The 20,531-nt window shown below is 33.2% G+C and overlaps 2 protein-coding genes across 6 annotated transcripts in view; one reads left to right on the top strand and one right to left on the bottom strand.

Annotated features, from left to right (window-relative positions):
• LOC147078852 (mannosyl-oligosaccharide alpha-1,2-mannosidase IA-like) overlaps positions 1 to 20,531 on the bottom strand; it is a 607,020-nt gene that overhangs the window by 173,131 nt on the left and 413,358 nt on the right. The window contains exon 3 of one of the 5 annotated variants that reach the window (XR_015071155.1): positions 19,046 to 20,477. The exons of 3 other annotated variants lie outside the window; for them this stretch is intronic. The gene's annotated coding sequence lies outside the window, so the exon portion shown is untranslated. Of the gene's footprint in view, positions 1 to 19,045; positions 20,478 to 20,531 lie in introns of those variants that run through there. One more of the 5 variants, XR_015071154.1, reaches the window with a different exon arrangement.
• LOC147078853 (uncharacterized) lies at positions 513 to 7,809 on the top strand. Its single transcript, XM_085948515.1, has 3 exons — positions 513 to 729; positions 2,451 to 3,125; positions 4,720 to 7,809. The coding sequence occupies exons 1-3, from the start codon at positions 594 to 596 to the stop codon at positions 5,838 to 5,840; spliced, it is 1,932 nt and encodes a 643-aa protein (XP_085804641.1). The 5' UTR covers positions 513 to 593; the 3' UTR covers positions 5,841 to 7,809.

Consider the following 20,531-nt stretch of genomic DNA (forward strand, 5'->3'; position numbering starts at 1 on the left):
TTGCAGCAACCGGCCAAAGGTGAATAAATAATAGCGAACACGTCCAATCTAACTTTCCGTGGCCATGTCGCGCGATGTTTACAAAAATATGATTTTTTCGATGAAGGTCTTGCCAATACATTAAAATCATTAAACCATAATGATTTTCATTATTTAATTTGACTGACTAGTGTTATTTAGATCCTCAACAATTTAAAAGAATAACCGAAAGTTACAACAATACTAAGCTTATTCTAATGAGAATGTGTTAATCTTAATTTTTCTATTGAATACCTACTAAGAAAATAATTACCTGAACTCAAAAATTGTGTCTATAAGAATGATTCTAAAAATATGTTTCTAAGAAAAATGTTATTTTATTTGTATAAAAAATTGTGCATGCTATTCTTATTAATTGTTATAATCTGTAATGTTTAAGGTTAGTACGAGTAGCAGTCAAACGGTTAAGGCGCGCAAAACTCGCAAAGGACGGCAAACACGCATAGCATCGATCGCACAACTCGCTTGAAGTTAGTGCGAGAGTTCGTCTGCGACTTGGCGGACGTGTTCTGCGGCCCGCATTTACTACCATTTATATTATCGGTGTGATAAAGATGGCTTCTAACAGTGATTTAATAGCCGCTGTGAAGGAAAAGCAAGCTATATGGGATTCTGGCCACATCGAACATAAAAACGCTAAGGTAGTTAACCAACTGTGGGAGGAAATAAGCCGAACGTTGAATTTGGATGGTAAGTATTTCAATATTGTTTAGTATGAGTACCAGCAGAATTGTGCTACGACGTTGCCAAGTGCAACGGAAGATAATTGGGGTGCTGAGGATTAAATGCGTACAAGTTACATATTAAAAAATAGTTTTCACATAATATATGCCTACTTATTTATGCGTGAAACAGGATTCAAACATTCAATTATTGCTTTATATGAATTGTGATACGACGTTTCCAAGTGCAACGGAAGATAATTGGGGGTGCTGAAGATTAAATGCGTACAAGTTACATATAAAAAATAGTTTTCACATAATATATATCCTACCTATTTATGCGTGAAATATGATTCAAACATTTAATAATTGCTTTATATGAAAATATACGTACTTATATAGTATGCATTTTATTTCCAACATTGGATTATAATTTAATAAGCAAGGGTGTATATTATTTTCAAAGCAAACTAGTATATTTTATATGTTTTGGTTTGACTTTTCCTCTTTCACACACTAATAGCGCCTCCTGTACACGTGGATGGATTTACTGGCACAAATAGTGTGTATTTTAAACTATCGCGATAATAACTGTTTACACGTAAATGTGCTGACTGCCTCCCCAATATCATTCTTCAAGCGTAAGCGAGACGCGATGTTGTCATTGTATGGTGCTATTTGAGAGATTAGTAGATAATCGGTAAAGGTCAAAATGTTTTGTGCGGTGTAGTTCGTATTTCTTCCGGCAGGTTCGCCAGTATCGTTATACTGCGCATGCGCAGCGCCATGCAAGTTCCAATATTGTGTGAAAATTCAGAAACTTTTTTAATCTTGCAACTTGCACGATGATACGTGTTTACACGTGTAAACGGGGTATAAAATCATAGAGAAATATCAATATAGTGGAATAGTAATTATCTGAGTACGATACCTTAATTATTCAAGTAGGTACGAGCCATAGTTCTATTGAAAGTGAGGTAGGTAACAAACATTATTGTCTGTTATGAAAAAATACAATAGTTAGTAAATACATTGTATTGGTGCTCGGGTTTTAGTGAATTTTTATGGCAAATTACATCGTGGTGTTTTTGTATAGGACTACATTAATTTATTTTATTTAACCTGTGGGTCTACTCTATACACAAAGCGGCTATCGACGGTAGTTTATCATATGTATCTATTGATGCGGTTAATAGTTAAAATAAGTGAACCGTTTAGGTTTAGGCTAAAAAAATGCTATATTTTAACAGCCCCTCTCTTGGCTGTGTTAACTTTTAGAATACAGTTTAGACGGCTAACTTATTGTAACAATTATAATACCTCAATACATAAATATGATAAACTACCGTGTACGTATAGAATATACGCCTCGTGTATAGAATAGACCTGATCTTTATTTACAGAAAATGTATTTGAAACGGTTGCGTAGACTTTACAATCGAATATTCAACTTTAAGTCGATTTACTAAAATTGGTCACCAGTGTACGTTAAATCCTCAGCACGTCAATGCCTTCAATATTATTGTATTATACAATTATTATTTAATATATAGAAGAAGTGTTTTTTATAAGTTTATATTATCCTGTTATTGGAACCGTTACATATTATTTTATTCTATATTATAATAATACTTATTCTCTGTGATTGGTCCTGTGGGTTGACCTAAATAAAAACAAATAAAAAATATTGCCCAATCTTCATTTTTTCTGTAGAAATATGACTAATACCTATGAATATTAATATTTTAGTGAAATTATTGAAAAATAAATGGCGTGGATTGCGAGACTACTACCGAAGCGAATATAAACGAAAGACTCGGCTTGAACAAGCTGGTGAACAGGAATCAGCAACCAAATTAGCCTGGCCATATTTTCAAATGATGTCATTCGTGAAAGACCTACAGCGAAAAGAAAGATTTGTAAATCAAAAAAATGAACGGAGAGCGAAAGTAGATAACGCAGTATTTGAACCAGAAGATGAAGAATGCGACATTTTAGATTTAGACGAATATGTTGACGAGGAACAACAAGAAGGACGCGATAACGAATCGGATTCAAGTGACGAGACATTGTTAAAACGCACAAATAAAAAACCCAAAGAAAGCACAGAAAAACAAAATTCAGGAATGAATCCAGTAACAAACCGACACAACGAAGAAGATGCCATCAATAAAAACGATACATCATCAACTGGATCAAACAATAGGCGTGAGCTTAGATCTTTACCCTACGACTATAGATTGCAAATGCTAGAATTGGAAAGCCATAAGTTAAGAATATTACAAAGGGAAGATCAGCTTGATGAAGATATGATGTTTTTGAAGAGTTTGCTGCCGGATTTAAAGACATTGCCGAGGCATAGAAAAACATACTTGAAACTTCAGTTTCAACAAATGCTGTACAACGAAATATCTGCACTGCACGGTGGGTATTTATTATATTCGATTCCTTATTTTTTTTAGGGAAACCATTCAAAATACCCTGTTCGACGATAATGGCATTTCAAAATTTTGCACAAATTCTCATTTCAACGAAAGCCTTGATTTTTTAAGTAAATGTGTTTAGTTTTTATTTAGTTCAAATGAACATAGCAATGCAAAATGAAATTTTACAGTTTAACACATAATTAATTCAGACATTCCCGTTTATTATTGAATTAATGATTAATCGCAAAAAGGGTTATTCGATTTTATGACCCGTTGAAGAGTTTTTTGATTTTTCTTATTGAATTATTGAGATAAGACCTTTCTACATTGAACGGCATTAATAACTCAAACTCTCGAGATTTTGAGTTGTTTCCCTATAGAACAGGGTATTGGTATGTTCAAACACCACGTATATCACTAGTTTAATTATATTAGTATCATTAGTAATCACCGAATCATATCAGACTTAATCAATTCAGAGATTATCTTTAAGCCAATGTCAACCATGTGCCACCTATGCATGTCCTATAATATATGTCAATATTACAACACCACCTATTCCATTTATCAATTTAGTGGAACATATTTTAATGCATGGATGTTTGTAAATTTCGCTATGGACCCAATTCTTGGATGAATAATTAATAACAATTTTTCATAAAGGTATTTTAGAATACTCCACAAGTGTGGTGTCAGTTGAAAATTTGTCTGCTACGTTTTGGGGATAAACTTAAAGACGTGTTAGAGAATATCTTATTTTCAATAGTTACGACAGTCTTCAATATTTGACGGCATTCGTCGCACTTTTTTATACTTGGGGTTTATTGTCTATTCGTCATAAAGTACCCTGTTTTAAAAGCTTGGCCATGTCGATGGGTTTTACATTTGGGTGGTTCAAAATAATTAAGGATCAAGTCCATCAAAATGGATCCTGAGATATTTGGACCTAAAGTTAAAACTCATGTTGCAAAATTCAGGAATGTTTTCACTGTATATAATTACCATATTTTGATGGTACGTGTATCAATTTAAATAAATAGACGACACATAAAGTATATTCAGGCATTATTAATATTAGCAAATACCTCTTTATATTGCTGAAGGAACTGTCAAAATGGACATGATTCACATTCAATTTGATGTCGTATCAATACTAGTATTGCCATTTATACAGAAAATTGCAGAGCTACGATTGTGATATTAACACAAAATATAGAAATCTGTTTTATCTAGCCACTGTAATAAAAAAAAACGAATTTTATGAAAATTGGACTTGATCCATAATTATTGTGAACTACCCATTTACTATATCTTATTAGTCAGTTTGATCGTGCATTACACCCAAGAATAATATTGTATTTTTTTTTATATATAATTCTTCTAACTCGCTATATCACAAGATGGAATCCACAAACGCCTTCTACTGACTGCTGTCCTTTAACAGCTTCTCAAGTTTTCAAACCTTTCTATCCTGCTTAGTCTTCCTCCACACCGTCGATACACCTCATTCTTCATTTGCAAAAAATACGTACTTATACCTGTATGAATTAAAAACATTGGTTGGTTAACAGAGTAAACTTTTTGACTTTTAGGAGAATCCAGCCAACACTCAGCACATCTTGTAAAAGAAAATCTTACTAAAACAAATGATTGTCAAAACCGCCAAACGAATCCACTGGACGACGCTGTGTCATCTGAATACAACTGTTCCAACAGAGAGGAATCACAAACAGAAAAAGATATAAACGGACTGCAAGTAAATATAGAGTTTGTTAACACAGGATACGAAACTACACCTATTCCGACGAATATGGACATTGATATTAGTCACGATTTCGATGATTTTAAGCATAAGAGTTTTCAAGAAAAAACCAGCAACATATCACAAAAAGAAACCGAAGACAACTCTGTTGAGACGTATATAACTGCATATTCAATAAAACAGGAACTTGGTAGTGGCACGGGAGATGAAATAGAGAATAATAATCAGCCAGGATTGTCACAAAATCAACTAACAAAATCAGGAAACATCAGGAGACGCAAGCGTTATGATCTCCCTTTGGAGGAAAGAAAGCGAATTCTGGCCAAGAAACGCAATGCTAAATATTTCGTAAAACCAGCATGCAAAAACTGCAAAAAGAACTGTACTATTGCAATTACCGAAGCCAGAAGAGCGACCATTAACAAAGAGTTCTGGAGTATGGACTTTTTGGGAAGAAGAGTCTTTCTTCTCGCCCACGCGTCGAGAATCGAAATCGGCCGCCGCACGAAAGGATCCGCGTCAAAAAGAATGAACACATATAAGTATTTCCTCAATTCGCTAAGTGGAGAATTGATTACTGTTTGCAAGAAGTTTTTCTTAACAACTCTAGGTTTTTCCTTCAACAATGATGGTGTTTTGCATAAGGTCTTGTCAAAATATGGTGGCTTTGGAAATAAAATGGTAGGACGTGACAAAAGAGGCACGCATAAAAAAAGTTCAAAGCTGGATAGAACAGCACTAAAACAGCACGTGGAGTCGTTTAGTCATAAGCTCTATCGTGTGGACACAGAAAAAGAGGTTGGAAAGAAATATTTTCCAAGAGATATGAGTGTAAAAATGATGTACACAGATTTTACAGAAAAATATATACATATCAAATGCTCATATGATCTGTACAGAGTTTTCGTCACGAAAGAATGCGGAATCTCATTTGATCGTGTCCCTAAGTAGGTTGTGTAAAAGGTGAGAGGTGAAACATCAATATCTTCCAGTGGCGAAGAGTGGATGTGAACTGTCGAGATCCGGCATAAATAGTATATATTAAGCCCAGTCATACTTATTTGTTTTCATTGAACTAAGAATACACATTGCAGACGGTGTTGGCCAGTTTTTAAAGTTTAATTAAACCCTACGTAACCTTAGCCATAATAAATACTTAATAGTGAAAAAATATTCGTTTACCTATAAAATATCTAAAATAATATCATTAGATCATACATGATTTTAGATATTTTATAGGTAGAACAATATTTTTTAACACTACAACAGGCCATGTGGCCAAATCCAAATAACAGTAGTATATTGAACTAGTAGTGTATTTTGTACCCCAATCAATACCGGCAAGTTTTCCAGTCGATAGTAGTAGTATCTACTAACAAACGATGCAAAATAGTGGTTTGAATCTTTTCATACTTGACTGCATCAAAAGTTTTTCGAAAAAGTCAATAGATGGCTGAAAATATTAGATTAATTACGGCCCGAAAAAAAAACGGAAATTTCCGGGTCCGGTATTAAAAGAAATAAACATAAATCACGGAAATTTCCGGGTCCGGTATCATAGACACCTAGGATTTGAATAATCACAAATTGTGATCTCACCGAGCTTCGAACTCGCACCCCCTTCCAATGAAAGGACAGCGACTTACGCACTGCTCTACGAGAACACTTTTATGGTTTGGTTTACGCCGGGGTACAGGGGTAACATGTATTTAAAAAAACTAACCAACACAATCTTCAATGTGTACTTTTAATTCAATGAAAACGAATAAGTATGACTGCCAAAGTTTTGCACTATTTATGTCGAATCTTCGCAGCCTACCTCGATTGTTCGGCACTGATATCTTCCCCATCGTTACTCCCATCAATTAGAAGCGTTATCATTCAGGAATTAGTTTTTTTCATCTCTCACTGTCCTCTTCCTCTGGAAGCATTGAGGGGGAGAATATAGATTTATTATTATTCATATGAACACTCCACTACATCAGTGTTCACCTAATGCTCCTTTTACCTGGCCCAGACCAGGAGACCTGGATGAATCATAATATGCTTATTAAAATGACGCCCGATTTTCAGCGACTCGGTCAGTGTTAAAACTTACTGTTTTAATATCAGCGGACTTCTCGATATAAGCTCACTTAATATTTGTCTCGAAAACGACCTGGCAATAATTATGAGTAAGCCCGATCTGGCTTGCATCTTACTCTAACTAATAGTCAGTGCATGACGACTTGCTCTGTCCGCTCAGACATGAATTTTTGGTAGCTTGCAAGCTTTGGGTTGCAGCACCCTTAGGGTCACTATTCCAAGAACGCAAATTTAGTTTTACAGCCAGGGCAATACGGGAATCCATGTTAACGGTCTTAGCGCATTATACCTACAAGGAAATATTATAAGACGATATTCGTAATATCTTCTTTTGTGGTACATTTTTAAAATGACACTTGTATGGGAACTCCTCATCTAGTAGTATATCAATGGCCCAGACACACTGTCTAAAACGAATAACCTCTCGAGGCTTCCTGGTCCTCGGTCTGAAGAATAGCATGTTACAACGCAGGCTGACAGATGACAGTCTCCCACTGATGCTCAGCTCCTGTGGTATCGAGGCATTGGTTCAGGAGGACACTCCAGCATTTTCTTTATGACTAGTAAGAAAGACAAAATTACCTTATTTTTAACAACAATCTATAATGAATGATTCAAAAGGAAATGGCCACAGCGGATCACCTACTAATACTAAACACAGTTATATTAAACTAAATTGTACATTAATGTCGTATAAAATAATTATATGTGTGATGATTTAGTATATTTAGAAATAAAACATACCTACATACAATTAATTGCTTGTAATTTTATTTAGCCCTCATGCCCCTTTTTGATGTAAGTACAGAATAGTTAATAATAAAAAAACGTAACGAATTAAAGAACATAAGATTTTTTTTGTTTACAAAGTTTCGGATATTACTAGATCAAGGCTGTGGGATGTATGATACAATTCAGAAATGAACAGAAAACATTACAAAATATTTTTAATTCACAACGATAAAACAAGTAAAAAAACCTGACGATGACGAATTATGATGAGTTTATCATTGTTTAGCATCAAAGTTTTCAGTCAACTTATTTGCTGTAATATATAATTATTTTACAACGTTGTTCTTAGCTCGTATTCTTATTTTTCCGGTGGTTCTTTGTCCGGTACAAATCTTGCAATCGATTTTTAACTAACTTCCCCCGACATTTAGCTTGACATTTGAAACTTTTAGAATATATCAGAACACGATGCCAATGCATTTTTTAAATACTTTTAGCCATCTTTAAGTACAATTGAATTCATTTTCAGTTAATTCTGTTTTGTATGAAAAGTTATTTCGACATCATTATTGGTTGCTAAGCGGATTGTCCTAGCAACTAAATTATTAATATATACGATCGTTACTATGGAAATCAACATGAAATGTTAATATGACATTTCAGTATTTTATTACCGTTTAAGCTAGTCAAGTCAAGTTTATATGATTCAACAGAAAATTTAATAACGTTGTATATAAAAAGTTATATTTATCTTGTAATTATTTATAATATAGTTTCGGATATTGTAGACAAAAAACTTAGGATTTTATGATACATTCAGAATTTAATATAAATGCCACAACCTAATATCATGTATTTGTACACACTGGCGACACTATCAAAGAAAAATCCCCACTTATGAGATGCCAGTTTGGAAGAGTTTACGATTGGTTTAAGTTTGAAATGAATCATCCAGTCGATTAGGCAACGACTTAATTACGCCTTAGAAATCTCTTAATATAATAACGGTTAGTTTTTGCAAAGTTATGCACATAATTATACGCATACAAATTATACAAAGGTTTGTAATATTTTGTTCGAAACTCAATGTACGTGTACACCTGCAAATATTGTAATTCAAATAGATGTAATTTGGATAGTCCACATCGTATAACGCTATGCGCTTTATTCAAAACAACATATCATAAGTCGTAATTTCCGATGAAACAGTACACGTTTGCTTGTTTATCAATATATGAAATTCATTGGCGTCGGATTAAAAAAACTGTCGTTAGTTTAAAAAAAAAACAGTTTTATTTACTGGTCTTATGATCTTTCTTTTTTCTTGGTCGAAGATAAGTATCTTGGCAATGACATATCTAGTATTTTTTTATCGGCAGAGCGACGTTCACATTCATACACCTTACAGTATACTTTAATACATTATCTATTGGGAATGGCCTCTACAATATGCCCGAAACGCCGAGGAAAGACGCAGGAAAAACACTTGGTGTCTTTCTCCCCAGGGTTCGAAATAGAAATCGAGACTATAGATACGTTTTGTGGGAAATTTATAAATTGCGTTATGATATTAGATTAATTTACATTACAATTTTATGTCTTAAAGTTTATTATAAAACACATCGTTATCTTACTTTGAAAAGGTTCCAACTGACATTTTGGCCTAAAATTACTTTTTGGTGTGAAAAGGTTCCATTAGCCATATTCTATCATATACGATCATTTCAGAGTCATCTATTGTCAAATATGGGAATTAGCAGTATGCCGGAGTTATATCAACATGTCTTTTTATATTCAAAATATGACCATTCCAAATGTCAAACGCTCGTAGCTCAAAACATGGTCAAGTTCAATTAGAACCTTTTCAAAGTAAGGTAACGACATGGTACGTAACGGAAAAAAATATCACATTTTAGTATTTTTGGAAAATTATCCATTTCGACCAATGTTTCCGCTTGAATAAAATTAATACAAAAAGGTTGGTGATTTACTTTTATAAATCACGTACTTCCATACATATTATAATATTACAGTGGCGGGGGGGGGGGGGGGGTGGAGGTAGGCTGCATTTGACATAGGTGACAATAGTGCACACTAAACTTTGTCAGTCATACTTATTTGTTTTCATTGAATTAAGAATAGGTACATATTACAGATGGTGTTGGTTTTTTTTTTAAATTCAGTAAGCCCTGCCTAAACCAAACAATAATAGATAAAAAAATATTCTTATAAAATCTATAAAATATCTTAAATTATGTATGGTTAATTGGCATAATTTTATTTATTATATAGATAGACTTGACTATTATCTACTATGGCATCAGGCAGAGTTTAATTGAATTTAAAAAAAACTAACAAACACTATCTCCACACCGTAGTCTTAGCTCAATGAGTCACGGATACCGAAGAAGATCCTCGAAGGAAACTCAGGGGGAAAAGGCCAGTGGGAAAGCCACGCACACGATGGGGTGATAACATTACAAAAGATGCCAACCAGCTGCTAAAAGCAGCCTACTTCCACCCTTCGCCACTGTAATATTACATTATACTTCACCGATTATAAAAAGCTCAAAACAGAGGAAAAAGCTTCGCTTTGAAAATATTATAAAACATGAGTGTACTATATTATTCGAATTGACAGGCTACCGAGAAACATCAATCATAATACACTTTTTTACAATACTTTATCACCAAGTCTATCTAAGTCCTCACTTATTTATTTATTTGCATGTCACCCGCGGAAATTTCTTTGAAAGCATCCAGCAAGCGACACGAACTTTAGCAACGAAAGCTTTTCAACTTTCAAGCTTTTCACTTTCTAACTCTACCCACATGACCTGTAGAGTTAGAAAATAAAAAAAATGGGCTACCTTTGAGATTTAAGCCAAAATAATCTGTAATGTATAAAGGCTGGTTCGGACTGGTCGAGTGGCGAGTGATTTAGTGATTTAGTCTGAAAAGTGTCAGAACACAGTACATTAGTAAGTGACGTGTCAAAATCAACAGAGCACAATGTAAAAAAGCAAAAATGAACTATTTTTTTTATTCAACGGATAATTCACATGATTTAAGAATATAACATTTTTTAATTGAAATTTTTATAATTAAAAAAAAAATAAGTTAATAACTAAAAAATAGAAGAATTTGAGGAAGGAATTCTACAACAACTAATGAACTTAACATAACGTGTTCAGACGTTCAGTTTCGTGGCTTGTTTAGTATTTAGTGAAAGGTGGTGGGGGTCGCTGCTCGACCGAAAAAAATGAATAAAATGGATCGACTTGACTAAACGATTTTACTAAATTACTCGACTACATTTGACTGTTCATACGTGTTTAGTTACTAAATTACTCGACCAGTCCGAAACAGTCTTAAGTTAGAATGCTGCCATTTCTTAAACATACTTATTTTATTTTAGCATTTATCATTATATAATGGGAATAATTAATGAATCTTGATAAATAAATAATACTTTAATTTAATAATAATTATACATAATCTAATTGATTTAAATTCTAATGGATTTAAGTTTCGTACAATTCCGTTTGAGTCTTTCCGGGTGTCGCCTTTCAACATCTTCATACCCTATGTGGACTCTTCAAAAGGTAAATACACACTGACAACGAATACAGTTAATTCTAACTTATATCACAAACAAATTCTGATACATCGTCAAAACCCTAATAATAGATTATTAGATAATAATCAATTACACTACATTATCGTAATAGATTTTTGGGTTTCCACCGTGTGTCCTTCTTCCTTCTTTATTCGACGTTTCGGGCTCGTTGCAGAGGCCATTATCAAGAGATGGTATGTTTTATGATCAGCAAAATCCAATATTCGAGCCGGTATCCCTGGTCGTAATGATTGACAGATTACTCTGAACAACGTTTGCTCTTAGCTAATGTAGTTTTACGCGACAATAGTTTATATAGGACTTGCTTGTCTAAGCTTGTTCAGATCGTGACGTAAGTAGGTGTATTTCTTCTGCAAATTTCGTTCGCCTGTGCGGCGGTTAGATGTCTGTCGTCCAGTTGTCTTGGTGCCCGGTCGACATTAGTAAATTATAGACGACGGCACCGAATCGTCATTTGTAGACGATATCGACAGCTTAATCTGCAAACCGGCTAACTCCATTTGTGCAAATTGTTCAGGAAGGAGAAAAAAACATAATAATTGAACTTCAATTATTTTAATTCAAAATAATTACAAGATAAAAAGAACTTTTTATATTGTAATTATTTACGTTTTTAAATTTTCTGTTGAATCATATAAACTTGACTTGACAAGCTTAAACGATCAAAAAAAAATGTACTTGATATAAATACTGAATAATGAAATGTCATTCCATATTGATTTCTATAGTAACGCACGTATATATTATTAATAATTTAGTTGCTAAGACCCCTAGCAAACAATAATGGTATCGAAATAACTTTTCATACAAAACAGAATTAACTAAAAATGAATTCAATTCTACTTAAAGATGGCTAAAAGTATTTAAAAAAAATGCATTGGCATCGTGGTCTGATATATTCCAAATGTTTCAAATGTCTAGCTAGTCGGGAAGTTAGTTAAAAATCGATTGCAAGATTTGTACCGGACAAATAAGAATACGAGCTAAGAAAAACGTTGTAAAATACACTTTTTTTTTTACAAATAGGTAAGCTGCAGTATGAATTATTACACTATTTTCCCCAACAATGCCCGATCCTAATAAGATCATATTATGTGACTCCACATAGTGGAGGTTTGTATTAACAGATATTCTTTTTTAAGAGAAATGGATGACATCCACTTGCCCTTTTATATAATATAAAGAATATTATATAAAATTCATATTAAGAGCAGAGTTGTTCTATTTACGATATTTGAAATTTGGCACCTGCAATTGGCTATTTTGTGTGAAGAACGATAACGCATTTATTTATAGGTTTAGCAGTTTGAAATTTTGTGTGAGCATAGAACATGCATATAACAAAATGCAATCCAAATCTCATTTTTGGACAAAAATACAGTTGGTTGGTTGGCAGATTAAACAGTCGATATGTGTTTATAGTTAAGGCTATACCTCAGTTGAGGCATGGTCTAAAAAGATCGTAGCTAGGCGATGCGCGGATTGGGGGTCGCGGGTGCAAATGACGCATGCCGAACGAAATGTAATTAGTCATATAAATCCAACATGCGTCCATTTAATGTTCTGTTTATTGTTCTATTAGTAACAATAATAATATATTCATTAATATGTTTTCTTTTTCAAGTAAATGGATAACGTTTTAAGTAATATTTACACGATTTAAGAATTAATACCTACGTCGCCATCACGAAACAAATTGACGTATTCACACCTAGACGTTCGCTCTCCGACTGCCAGCGAGTCCAAAATTTCGTCGCGCCTATAGTTGAAAATTATTTGCCGTTTTTAAATTTTTTTAAAAAAAAAATTAAATTATTTAAGTATCGTCTTTAATATAATAATTCATTGGCATTTCTCATTATTTAAATTTTCAAGTTGGTATGAATTTTATTTGAACGAAATTTGGCAGTTTGAGAAACGCTCTACCGCCTCGCTAAATGTAATGTAATGCGACAGTGTCGAAGTCGAAAAAGCGCTGGGAGGAAATGAAGATGCGTCCTTTCATTTTTGAGATACGCCTTTTACGACACTAATATTCGCGGAAATGAAGGGAATATTATTGATATTGATAGATATTACGGAAATTTTATTTAAGACTGTCGATGTAGGCTCGTGTGCGAGACGATTTTTGCAAAGCAAACCGAATCGTACATAGTCCAACCTGTCAGCTGTCGATTTTTAAGAAATCGTCACTTTGTGAAACTTAACTGAAATTTAGTATATATAAGTAACGGTGGCGTACTGTTTTCATAGATACCATATACCTATATTCGGTAAAGTGCAATGTACCCCCAACTAAATCATCTCCGTATATTTAGTATTGTTAAATTAATTATGTATGTTATAACAGTAGTATATTGACAATTCAAAACATTTTGAATATATAACCACCAGAATTTTTTTTTGAAAAAAAAACGACACCCTGTCGGATTCGCGCCCATTTGCTTTAACCACTAAGCTGTGTGTGTCCCATCTAATTGGGACGAAAACACTCTCTTAATTCGCACTGAAGCGCTGTCCAATTCCATTTGGAAAGAGAATTTTACATTCTTAAATAGCGTGAATTATTCGTTGGATAAAAGAAATAAATTATTTGTAAGTGTCAGTACGTACAAAAAAAAATAAAAAGACATGCACCGCGATTTCCTAACTATCGACTCGTGTGGCACCAGACGACATGACGTAATTGTGACGTCAGCCAATACACGCTCGAGGCATGCCGCCCAGCGCACAGTGCTCACCGTAGATATTATTACGATAAAACACCTATATGTGTATGGTGACAATGAATAGCGCCGCTGTCTGAGTAGCGTTATTTTCTCGAATGCTATTATCACTCCGGTAGTACGTCACAATGATGTCATATCGTCTGGTGCCACACGAGTCGATAGTTAGGAAATCGCGGTGCATGTCTTTTTATTTTTTTTTGTTCGTACTGACACTTACAAATAATTTATTTCTTTTATTGTCGACCGGGCAGCTGGCACTCGCAAGTTCTAACATAGGGCCCATGGGCGCGAATATATATAATATGTATATCAAAATAATAGTAAGGCCTAAAATCACGTATAAGTACAAGAAATTATACCTTTATGAACATGAAATTATGAACATGAAACCAAAGTATAGATTTGAAACCTGAAGAAAAATGCCAGGATATTCTGACATTTAAAAACCCTGACATCAATGTCGTGTTATGCAACATGGAACGACACAATTTACCCGAAACCAGAAATGGAACGATTTTCTTATTCAATCCTTATTATTTTACAGAAGCTGTATAGTTTTTAAGTATTTTTAGTAATTCTTTAAAATAAGTCAATTTAAAGGCTACCCTTTGTTTACTTTGATGACTGTAGGGGGACGTAAATATCGTTTATAATACAGATTTTTTTCGAGTAATACATAACAATGGTCCCTGGTGTCATGTTACATTTCACGTGACATGTCTACATTTCAAACGCAGACTTAAATAAATAATGTTAATTAATTAACAACAAAATTTGGCACAACCTTGTTAACAGTGTGTGTCAACCCTGTTTCTAAAACAATGACCGTTAAAAAATGAACCAATAAGGATTCTTCCCGCTTTTTTGAAAGCATGATGCAGACAAACAACTCATTTCCGCCCACAAGATCTCACTCCGGGATTAGAATTAATACAGTACAGACGTGAATCGATTATCGCATAGTAACAGTTTCAACGCCATTTGTAGATGCTTCCTTTCGGACAGGAAGGTGCACAGTTATACAGTTCCAGCCAAGCTGAAATAGCAGCCATCATTTAAACTATAAAAGCTAAGTAATCAAAACCATTTAAAAATACTCTATGACCCGTACCAAACGAACGCATCTCGAATTTGTATTAAAATTTCTATTTGTTTTTTTGTATCAATTTTAAATTTCAATGTAGTACGCTTGTCGTACGAAATTGATTGTGTGTAATTAAATAACACTTTTAACAAATTAAGCTGTGTTCTTATTTTTATATTGTTATATTTAATTTGTAAATACACACAATAATATGTTCAAGGCGCCCAAAAATTATAATTTCATATTTCAAACGAGTTTGCAAATGACATTTTATTCGAGGTAGATAATGGTATAAAACATTCTTTACAGAAGGTTTAAGTTAACAGAAAGCCGAGCTTATATGCTTGAGATTAATAGTACTAAATATTTCATGTTTTATCGATTGAATTAGTTGGCACTCCATGTTTAACTATTGTCCATTACAATTGTTAAACTCATTTCTATTATCATTCTAACGATACTACTACATTACACTTTTTCCTTTTTTTTTTAAATATAACACTGGTCCTGGATGTATAGGGTAGATTTTCTTCGACGTGTTTGATAATGACTCTTGTCTATAAATTATATAATCCAAGCTCTATTGAACTCATAATGAGTAAAACAACATCTAAACGCAGAGAAACATTTAATATTCACTTGTAAAAATTCTCACTGAAAAAGTGTGAGGGAGAAAAAAAACAACCCTAAAGCGGTAATTAGAGTGAGGCAGAGTGCTTGGGCAAACAAGATTTAATCGTTCAGTGTGCACTTGAAAGTAATTTTAATTAAAAGCCCTCCAAACGGGGAAAACTAACCGCTACCACTAACAATGCTTCAAGTTAATGAACACAAATTACAACTCTCAATTATTTGAACATGAAGTTGTTTGACGCCATTAATGAATTGAGCACAAACAACTAAACCTAAGGGAATATAATATAACTATTAAAACATAGAGGTATGCCAAAATGGCTAAGTGTGTATAATTGTTTAGTGATAGCCATCCAGTGACGTCCCTAGGTAAAGTGCCGCCCATAAGAAGATTTAAAATGCCACTTCCTTTCATTTTTAGTTTCAAATAGACTGAAAATTTTTTAGTATACCCGCTTACCAATTTTATATTTATTTATTTTTTAAACAGTCAAATATGCCCACTAAATATCTTTAAATTTACATACACGCAGGGAACACAGAATAAATGGAAACTGAAAAAGCTAACGGGTGTGGAGGGGATAAATTTAAACACGTGTCAAGAATACACTTGTATTTCGTTCTGACATCTGCTCTCTGTTTATGCACTGAAGCTCATTCAATATTGGTGTATTTGAAGGTTGCAAGACATATTGCACGTCTATAATTGTGTGTTTCATTTTTGTAGGACACTCACACATTCAAAACCCTGCCACAGAATGTAGTGTATTGGGGATAGCCTATCGGAATTATATTTATTAATCTATTCTGTGCATGCACACCATCTACTTATAACCAGACCATTTCCCGAAACCTCGGTAAACTAAAAAAAGTAGTTTATAAAGTTAGAGTTAAAAATTATATATTTTCAAGAAAAAAGTACATATTATGCTTTATTTATTTTGCATTATAAAGGTAGCCTTCGCGTCAAATAAAAACATGCTTTAGCGATTTTGATAACGAAACTACAGAAGGCTGAATCTGGTAGAAGTTTAATTCCTTTAGTATATTTTTCGTTAGAATTGTTAAGCCATCTATGAAAATCGGCTCAATGTCAATCGTCAAAATTATCTTAAAATTCGACCCTGAACATGACAACTAAACGCGCCCATAGATCGCAGGAAGAAGTAGTCTATGTGTACATTTCATGACTGGTTTGGACATGTGGATATTACGCGTATCCCACGCTAATGAATTCACGGCGCAGCTGAGGGTAATAAATTCCGTAATATCACCATGGCCGAACCGTCCTCGAAATTCCCCTGAGTTTGCATTCGAAGAAGAATCGGATTAATTTATACAGAAAACAAACAGCGAACGCCCATAATGTCCAAACCAAGAATACGAAGACGATCTATTAGCAGTTAGTTTCAAAGCCGGTTCTCTCCATAATCCTCCGTCACAAAAAACCATCAATCACATTCAGATCTACAAATACCTAGCAGATTTTATTTTTGCATATTTGTTAATAAATAATTAGAAAAAGCAAACAGTGAAATAAGACGGCTCTAAATTATGTAGGTAGCTAATTAAAATAAATAAATTCCATAAGCATTTCATGTAACAACTACTAGTTAAAATCGTCGTAATTTAGTATGATGGTCGTAGCTTAATTGAAAAAGCATACAGGCGCGAAACGAGCAAATACAGATTCAAGTCCCGTCGGGTGTCGTTTTTTTTTTAAACTACAAAATGATTTTTTATGGAGTGGATATGCATGAGATGTTTTCAAATTATGTAGATTCAATATATTATAGAATGTTACATTTTCAAATCTTGTGTCTTATTCGTTGAATGAAAAAATAGTTTATTAAACAAAACCTTGCTAATAGAGTTGGCTATGTTTTGAATATACGATGGAAAAGTATTAGAATGAGAATCAAGAAAAATATATTTAAAAAATGGAGGTAACCAACCTTGAAACCAATGTCTAATGGCTATTATAATTACAACCAAAAGTCATAATTTTTCATAGTATATTCGATTTCGATGAATGGAATATACGAATAAAACTATGAGAATGCATATTGTACTAGAATACGAGATGGATAGAGGGCCATTAAAGCAAGCACGCGAGTTAAGCAGCTATTGTTCCTATACAAACATCCCACAAAGCGAGGAAAGGCTAGCTAATAGTTAATCCACACATAAACGAAGGGATTTCTTTTAAGAATTTACAGATTTGATTTTGCTGAAGGAGAACTGATAAGTTCTAGAGTGCAGAGGTGGCGACACCATGACACGCGGGCAACTTCGATTAAACGAACGTATTATTTTACTTAATTTATCAAAATCTACTGATTTTTTATTATTACAACGTTTTTCTTATCTCGAATTCTTGATTGTCCGGTGGTTGTTTGTCCAGTACAAATCTTGCAATCGATTTTTAACGAACTTCCCGACTAGCTAGACATTTGAAACTTTTAGATTAAGTATATCAGAACACGATGCCAATGCATTATTTTAATACTTTTAGCCATCTTTAAGCAGAATTGAATCCATTTCCAGTTAACTCTGTTTTGTATGGAAAGTTATTTCAGAAAAATCCGTAAAAAGTAAAAGACTATTATTGGTTGCTAATGGGGTGGTCCTAGCAACTAAATTATTAATATATACGTGCGTTACTATGGAAATCATAATGAAATGTCAAAATTACATTTCAGTACCTATTCTATATTTGTTTGTTTGTTTGTTTTTTATTTACATAATATCAAGTACAAGTTTGAGCATATTGAGCATAATCATTCAACAAAAAATTTAAAAACGTTGTATATAAAAAGTTCTTTATATCTTGTAATTATATCAAATTAGTTCATCGCCGTTTCACACTTCGAATAACATAATTGTTAGCAAATAATAGATATGTGAATAAAAAATAATGTGTTTGTATAATGTAGTTATAAAATAATGGAGTTCATTAATCGATGCGTTTCGTTCAATGAAAATTATGGCAAACGAATATTTTGAGCAACTTTGACTGCAAACAACTATTTTCGTCAATGAATTAGTTAAAATCGAAAGTAAAACATCACCATAATGGTATGACTAAACCATGTGTAGATTGATTGCTCTTATTAACGGCGTACTCAATTATCTTCGGAGAGTCTTGAATAAATAAATTGACAATAAATATTTTACTGAATTATAAAAAAAATATTTAAGTGTAGAAATTTAGAAAATATAATTTGAAAAGCAATTATTTTTTTAATTTTTTGCATATAATTTGACACACTAGTAGAAAAAGGTTTGCCATCTCTTTTATAGAGCTATTTTTTATGTTAGCAATCATTGCTGTTTGCAGTCCTATTTTCAAGTCAAATGTCGATTTTTTTGCTTTACTTCCCAAAAAGTTAAAATCCGTAAAATATCCAAATCAGAGCTTGCAGCACACTTGTCAATCGCTGGTTATGATAATAATTATCTCTGCTGTATTGTCATTCTGATAAATGCGCCAACATCGCAATTCCGACGGATCAAACACCATTTTGAAAATCTTTCAGTGTAGGCGCTTTGGTGTAATCATGAAAAATCACAAAGGAAATGTGCAACAATGGCATAGACTGGCGCTCCTAGAAAAAAGTAACGCGATCCGCGGAAGATCTTTTGTTCCACGAATCCAACAGACAATCCCGAGATTGCTCTCGGATTTATCGCAATACGATATCCTGAAAAGCGGCAGGGTCAGAAAATGAATACATAGCTAACGAATTACGCTTTAGGAACATATCTATTATTATGAATTGCGTAGAATGTAGACAATTACTGCCCACATAAGGAAAAAGGCAGCTTTTCGACAAATATCACAAACTGAGTTAGTGTACGACGTATAGATTACGTGAACTTCTGAACCATTTGACATAAAGTCAAAAGCAGTAAGTATAAAATTTGTTTCGTTTTATTCACGAAAAGGGTAGTTATTCTAAACAAGAAGACAATATAAAGAGATTCATACGCAAAAACACAGCATCGATTGTAAATATACTGGTTTTTGCTTACCTATACCATAAATCAAATGATTCATCCACATTATTTCAAAATTTATTAAGAAAAGTTGAAAAAACGTTAATGTCTCATTATCTCAATATGTGACTTAAGCAAATCTGCTGAAAAAAGCTGCCTTTTTGCTTATGGGTGTAGAATAGTGGTGTGCGGTGACTCCTGATACGAGAGATGCTCTCCAAAATAGGTGGTTTTATGTATTAAAGCAGAAAACGTACAGATTATGAAAATATTTTTCAAAATATGTCATTAAATGACACATTATGAACGCGAAATTATAATAAACTTTTTGTTATTCAACGAAAAATTATAAGATTTAAGAATGTAACATTCTTTTATTTGAACATAAAATATGTACTAGTTAGTTCGCGTTAGTTACCTATCTCGCAATTAGATAGGACACGTATAAATTATAGTGCGCGAATCCCAGTGGCGCCAGTTCGAATCCTGCTGGGTGTCATATTTTTTTTAAAGATTTTTTCTAGTGGTTATATATTTCTCAGAAGTATTTTCAAATTATGTATAGGTATCGTGTTTCATTTTAATTTATACTTACAAAGTTTTTCACAAAAAATGACAGTTAATACAATTAAAATAATCGCCTGTATAGTAATGTACATTAGTCAAGCGACAGGAGTCACTTAATCCTTTATATGCCGCAATTAGTTAATTGATAGTAATTAACATAAGAATTGGTGTAA

This window comes from Rhyacophila brunnea, unplaced genomic scaffold (assembly GCF_057557595.1).
Source record: "Rhyacophila brunnea isolate RB1 unplaced genomic scaffold, BYU_Rbru_1.0 scaffold_10, whole genome shotgun sequence".
Lineage (NCBI taxonomy): Eukaryota > Metazoa > Arthropoda > Insecta > Trichoptera > Rhyacophilidae > Rhyacophila > Rhyacophila brunnea.

Bases quoted from the DNA above. Each gene is read 5' to 3' on its own strand.
- LOC147078853 (XM_085948515.1), top strand. From the start codon at position 594: ATGGCTTCTAACAGTGATTTAATAGCCGCTGTGAAGGAAAAGCAAGCT. The intron at 730-2,450 runs GTAAGTATTTCA...TTAATATTTTAG, and splicing joins CCGAACGTTGAATTTGGATG to TGAAATTATTGAAAAATAAA. The intron at 3,126-4,719 runs GTGGGTATTTAT...TTTGACTTTTAG, and splicing joins CGAAATATCTGCACTGCACG to GAGAATCCAGCCAACACTCA.